The following is a 6,699-nucleotide window of genomic DNA, read 5'->3' on the forward strand; positions in this document are numbered from 1 at the left end:
ATGTTGACTAAATGATATTGCTTGGAAGTTAATTTCTTTCACATAGTAAAGTGCAGCAGACACTGTGGGATGCCCCTCCTCCCTGCCCTGTCACCAGCCACTCCCCAGATCTTCACTCTCACAGCCTCTCTTGCAGCTAAGAGTGGCCAAGTGACAGGTTCAGACCAGCATGCCCTAAGGGAAAGTTAGCCAAGGGCCTTCAGAGAAGAGTTTTCTTTCCTAATGGAAGGAGTGGGAGGTTCTACCCCTCCTCCATTCTTGGCCACCCCACTACATGATGATGCAGTGGTGGGTGGCCCCATGTAACCAAAGGGGAAATGAAGGGCCTAGACCCCCACCTGCAGGCCTAACATTATTGAGTACAGAAGGAATCAACAACAAAATTCCTTCTTCTGGATTTATTGATATGTGAGATGTCCCTCTTGGCTAAGCCAGTTTTACTTAGGAGGTTTTTATGGAACCTGAAAGTTCCCAAACTAATGCAAAATGCATCCTACAATAAGAACTTGAACATCTGGTGAATACTCCAGTGTGAATGAGGAAAAAAATTAGAGCACTGATTTTTAAAACATATTTTAGACTAATCGCCAAGTCAAATAAAGACAGTGCGGTCGCCATTTTCCAAAATGGCAACTATGTGTAAAGTGAGCCTTGGATCCTTGCCAGTGGCATGTATTTGCCTCAGTAATCTCTACCATTCCCACCTTGGCCTTGTTACAGCAGACACAGCAAAGAGTACTTCCTTCCAACAGGATCCTCTTCCTGGTGGCAGAAAATATAGAAGACTTTCCATAGAGTTTAATGTAATATAGAAGAATATAAATATAATCTCACTCATTTTAAACATAGTAGAGACTGAAGTAACACCAGTTCACCTCTAACTCCCCTTCCATTTATGGAGCAGATGACTCAAGACATAATCCTTTGAAAGACAGATTTTTGAAACACCAAGATACCCCAATATTACCCGATAGAGTTTTATGTTCTCTCACAACATAGTATTGGGTTGTTTTCCTGAAAGAAAATAAGTTTTTAGAACAAACAATTGGCATCGTATATAACACGTGAGAAATTCTGTTAATTACTAAAGAGTTCCTTTTTTCATCTTTGTAATATATCACTTTATTGGCATATATAAGGCCCTCTCTTACGTCAAGTGTCTTATATTGGATTTTTAAACTGTAATCCATTGAAACATAATTTCCCCAAAGTTTCTTCAATTTGGGACAGACGATATACTGATAGTCTCCTAACTAACTTGGTATCCAGTATTTAATAAAACCCTCCCTCCTCTGAGGTAGATCCCTGCCTTCAACTGTTTATATTATTATGCTTGTAAGCCATTCAATAACAAGACATCTGTTCAGAAATCCCTTTAGAAACTTTTCTACATTATTTATGGCACTACTAAACCTATTTCTCCTCCCCTAAAAAACAGCTGCTTTACATACAATGAAAATATCATTATTTACCCAGCAAAGTTGATAAAAGGTTCTAGTTTCTTTTAGCAAACCCATCATTGCCAATACACTAATTGGTTTCCTAAATCTCTCCTTTCTACAATGAAAGACTGTCAAGTAGCCATTTAATTTTATAGTAAATGTAAAATGCTATTCTTACATTCTCTCAATTAAATTTTTCATGATTTTTTATGTAAGTGGTTTTAACCTCACGAGTCAGTAAGATCTCCCAAATAGCTGATAACATGATTTTTGAAAGTCTGAACTTTTATCTGCTTATTTTTTCACGCAAGCTTAATATACTTAGCAAAAATTTCCACATTCCACATCATCAAACCCTTCATCTTGTCTCAAAAGAATAAAAGGGAAAAAAAATTAAAGCCAATTAAGAGCCAGAATCAACTATTTTCAGTTTCAATGTTCAAATGTCAGTTTGCTTTCACCTAATTCTAGCAAATTTATATAGTGTAACTCTAAACTTCACTATTTGACATTTCCCTGAGAAAGAAAGGCAGGAGAAATTTTCCACCATCTGTGTTGCTTTTCGAAACTGGCTCCTCCCACCGTGGTCTGGGCAATGCAGCGCCCCTGGTGGTCTTGAAGGGGGCTTTCTGCGCTCAGATCAGAGCAACTCCGGGAATTATGCCCGGCTTAATGTTCTAGAAGAGCCCTCTATGAACAAGGCACCAACTAAAGAGATAGGCGACTTTCTACATTCAACATACCACAAACTGGAATTCCAATTTGTAGGAGAGAGGAACGGAACCGATTTTAAAAAAAGAAGAAAAAAAAAAAAACAACCAAGTAAAGGTCGAGTCTGCATTTTTGAATAGTCCATTTTCTGCTGAATCATCTAATATTTCTGCAGCCTTTGATTTTCGAATTCCTATGGAGTTAGTTTTTCCAAAACAAAAGTGGGAAGGAAGTATTGTTTGTTTTTCAGTATAAAGAGGTTCTAACTAGACTTCAATTCAAAAAAAAAAGATGGTGACTGGTGGATATAGCCTGGTGGATATTCTTAGAAGGGCGAAAAACACAGAACTTGCCCAAAATCCAGTGGAGGTGTTTCTGCCTGTCTGTTTGAAATGTGGTTCATAACGAGGTTGCTAAACTAAGCTAGAGACAGCAGAGAGAGGAAGACAGAGATTCCATTGGCTCAAGCAATATGTTATACAAATACTTCTAGTTATTTTTGTTTTGTGACAATGGTTTTTTCATTTTTTTGGGTTTTTTTGGTGTTTTTTTTGAGACAGAGTCTCACTCTGTTGCCCAGGCTAGAGTGCCGTGGCTTCAGCCTAGCTCCCAGCAACCTCAAACTCCTGGGCTGAAGCGATCCTCCTGCCTCAGCCTCCCGAGTAGCTGGGACTACAAGCATGAGCCACCATGCCCGGCTAATTTTTTCTGTATATATATTTTTAGTTGTCAGATCATTTCTTTGTATTTTTAGTAGAGACGGAGGGGGGGGGTGTCTCCCTCTTGCTCAGGCTGGTCTCGAACTCCCGACCTTGAGCGATCCACCCGCCTCGGCCTCCCAATTGTTTTTAAACAGATCACCCCCAACTACCACCACTAGCAGCCCCCCCCGACCCCCAATCATGAACTGGCCTCAAATGTACTTTTAACTCTTTTTCTCTGTCCCCACGTCCCCAGCAACTTCTTTTCTCTAGCTCGCTCTACTTGTTCCGGTATGAAACCTGACAAACAGCAAAACTATTGAAAAAGAGAGAGAGAGAGAAAGGGAGGGAAGGAGGGAGAGAGAGAAAGGGAGAGGAGGAGGGAGAGAGAGGAGGAGGAGAGAGAAGGGAGGGGAGGAGGGAGAGGAAGGGGGAGAGAGAGCGTATCTTGCCACCCTCCTGGCTAACTGAAATGCTTGTTCCCGAGATTACAGTAATTACAGCCCCAGCATGAGTTCCATACAAGCGCTAAATGAAACAGCACATCAATTAAAAAATAAACACTCCATTCTAGGAGAAAGACAACCCCCTGGGACGCCCTAACAAGCGTAAATGAACCTGCCAGGCCGCCGGCCCTCGCCCGCCCGCGCCCCCCCTGGCCGGTTCGGGAGGCTGCGGAGCGGGCGGGGCGGGAGCAGCGCGGGGCGGCCGCGGCCCGGTGCGCAGCGTGGATACGCGTCCCCCGTCCGCGCCAGGGCGCAGCCCGCCCCCCACCGTAGACACGGAGGCTCTGGCAAAAGCGTGTGAACTTCGGATGGATGAACGTGTTTTCAAAGTACGAGGCGAAGAGCGAGAATCCAACAGCAAGAGTTTGCAGTCTGTCCTATTTCTAAGTTTTTGTTTGGTTTGGGTTTTTGAAGGGGAAATGGAACGGTGTGTCATAAGAAAGCACTGTGTCCCAAGGCTTTACATATGTCATCCCAACTAACTGTCAAAACCCCCTTCGAGATCGGGGCTCTGATCGCCCCACTCTCCAGCAAAGGAAACAGGCTCCTTCGGGTCCCGCAGCGCGGGCGGGAGCGAGGCCCGGGCGGCCACTTGTCCCCGGCGCCCCCGCGCGCCCGCGGCTGGGCTCCCGGGCACCTCCCCCGGACCCCTCCTCCGGGCCGCCCCCGGAGCAGCCCCATCGTCTAGGGTGAGCCGCGGTCGCTCCACTCCCCCCGCCCCATATCTCCAAACCTCAAAAACTATCATTCTGAGAACCCCAAGAAAGACACCCACCCCTGGTCCCCCGCAGCGCTGGGCCACGACAGACCCCAGCCCCCTCGCCTGCCGCGGGGCCTCGGCGCCGCCCGGCCCGCAGAGATGCGCGCGACGCCCACGCCCGCAGGACCCCGCATTCGTGGAGGGCAGTAGGCAGGGGGCTGACTGGTTTGACACGGGGCGGGGAGGTGGCGCTACGTGAACCCCCGTCCCAGCCCCAAAGTGCGGACTCGGGGAACTGGAACCGAGACCTCAGACGCACTGAGCGCCGTGGGGACCGTGGTGGCGAACGCTCTTTCTCCGCGGTCAATCCCAAGGTTACCCAAACTCCCCATCCGCAGAACGCGCGCTGGGCGGCGCGGACGCTCGGGGACGGCCTTAAGGACGGCGGGGCCTGGACCGCGCTTAGACCCCGCCCCGCTGCCCCGCGATTGGCGCGCCGCGCCGGGGGCGGAGACCGAGTCCGCGCCGTATAAATATTCATGAGCCAGCCGCGAGGCGCCAGCGGGGCTGGAGCCGGGAAGTTGGGCGAAGGGCGCTGCTCCCGCCGAGGAGGCGGCGGCGGCTGGGTGCGGGCCGCGCCACTCAGGTGTCCGCTCCGCCTTCTAGCCTGGATCTGCCTGTGTCCAGCGAGAAGGGGACTGCTTGCACCGCGTGCGACTGCGGCCGGAGCACGGCGCGGACTTTCACCGGAGGCAGGTCCGTCTGTCCCGGCGGAGGACGGACTGACGGACGGACGTCGGAGAGCGAGGGCGGCGGTCTCGGCAGAGGCGGGTCCCGAACTCCGGCAGCAGCGACGCGGCCTTGGGGGCGGGCATGAGCCCCCCGGGGCCTAGAGGGGGCCGCCAGGGTTGACCCGGCGCGGCCAGCAGCCCGGCCCAGCCATCTTGACTGCGCACCGCGGCCCGAGAGGAAACTTGCTGCGCCGCCGCCCTCTGTGCCCGGCAAAGTCACCGCCGCCGGGCGCTGCGCGGAGAAGTGGCCGGGCGCGCGGGAGACGAAGCGAGCGAGTGCGGGACGATGAGCCGAGGGCCGGCCACTCCGCTCCGCCAGGGCTGAGCGCGCCCCGGAGTAGGAAGAACAGACCCCCAGGACTGTGGCGCGCGCCCGCAGCCACCTTCAAATCCCTGGAGCGGCGGAAAGGAGGTGCAGAAGGCCCCTGCCCAGGCTGCGGACGCACCCCGAGAAGGGGCTAGATTATCGGCAGCCCCCCCCCCCGTTCCCGGGAGAGGCAGGAGGGAGACCCGGCAGGTCCCCGCTCTCCCCCTCTCCGGCTCTTTCGCTGGGTCCCTCTGCGCCCCTCTGCGCGCCGCCTGCAGGGCGAGGGCACGGGTCCGAGGCGCGCAGCATGGAGTGGGGTTACCTGTTGGAAGTGACCTCGCTGCTGGCCGCCTTGGCGCTGCTGCAGCGCTCGAGCGGCGCGGCGGCCGCCTCGGCCAAGGAGCTGGCGTGCCAAGAGATCACCGTGCCGCTATGCAAGGGCATCGGCTACAACTACACCTACATGCCCAACCAGTTCAACCACGACACGCAGGACGAGGCGGGCCTGGAGGTGCACCAGTTCTGGCCGCTGGTGGAGATCCAGTGCTCGCCTGACCTCAAGTTCTTCCTGTGCAGCATGTACACGCCCATCTGCCTGGAGGACTACAAGAAGCCGCTGCCGCCCTGCCGCTCTGTGTGCGAGCGCGCCAAGGCCGGCTGCGCGCCGCTCATGCGCCAGTACGGCTTCGCCTGGCCCGACCGCATGCGCTGCGACCGGCTGCCCGAGCAGGGCAACCCCGACACGCTGTGCATGGACTACAACCGCACCGACCTCACCACGGCCGCGCCCAGCCCGCCGCGCCGCCTGCCGCCGCCGCCGCCCGGCGAGCAGCCGCCCTCTGGCAGCGGCCACGGCCGCCCTCCGGGGGCCAGGCCCCCGCACCGCGGCGGGGGCAGCGGCGGCAGGGGCGGTGGCGGCGGGGACGCGGCGGCGCCCCCAGCTCGCGGTGGCGGCGGCGGCGGCGGGAAGGCGCGGCCCCCTGGCGGCGGCGCGGCTCCCTGCGAACCAGGGTGCCAGTGCCGCGCGCCCATGGTGAGCGTGTCCAGCGAGCGGCACCCGCTCTACAACCGCGTCAAGACGGGCCAGATCGCCAACTGCGCGCTGCCCTGCCACAACCCCTTCTTCAGCCAGGACGAGCGCGCCTTCACCGTCTTCTGGATCGGCCTGTGGTCGGTGCTCTGCTTCGTGTCCACCTTCGCCACCGTCTCCACGTTCCTCATCGACATGGAGCGCTTCAAGTACCCCGAGCGGCCCATCATCTTCCTCTCGGCCTGCTACCTCTTCGTGTCGGTCGGCTACCTGGTGCGCCTGGTGGCGGGCCACGAGAAGGTGGCGTGCAGCGGTGGCGCGCCGGGCGCGGGGGGCGCGGGGGGCGCGGGCGGCGCGGCGGCGGCGGAGTGCCACCTGCAGCCCATCTCCCTGTACCCGGCCGGCGAGCACGCCCTCCACTTGCAGGGCGCGCCCGGGGGCTCGGGCGGCTCGGCGGTGGACGACGCCCTGCCCGACTACTCGCTGCCTCCGGTCACCAGCAGCAGCTCGT

General features: G+C 55.6%; 1 protein-coding gene across 1 annotated transcript in view; it reads left to right on the forward strand.

The window, feature by feature from the left end:
* The first annotated feature begins 4,641 nt into the window (after positions 1 to 4,641).
* Positions 4,642 to 6,699, forward strand: part of FZD8 (frizzled class receptor 8) — a 6,064-nt gene continuing 4,006 nt past the window's right edge. Inside the window, exon 1 of the mRNA XM_012660912.1 lies at positions 4,642 to 6,697. Coding sequence (XP_012516366.1) covers positions 5,466 to 6,697 — 1,232 coding nt within the window. The 5' untranslated portion in view covers positions 4,642 to 5,465. The remainder of the gene's footprint in view (positions 6,698 to 6,699) is intronic.

Source organism: Propithecus coquereli, unplaced genomic scaffold (assembly GCF_000956105.1).
Source record: "Propithecus coquereli isolate 6110/MARCELLA unplaced genomic scaffold, Pcoq_1.0 Scaffold69, whole genome shotgun sequence".
NCBI classification, from domain to species: domain Eukaryota; kingdom Metazoa; phylum Chordata; class Mammalia; order Primates; family Indriidae; genus Propithecus; species Propithecus coquereli.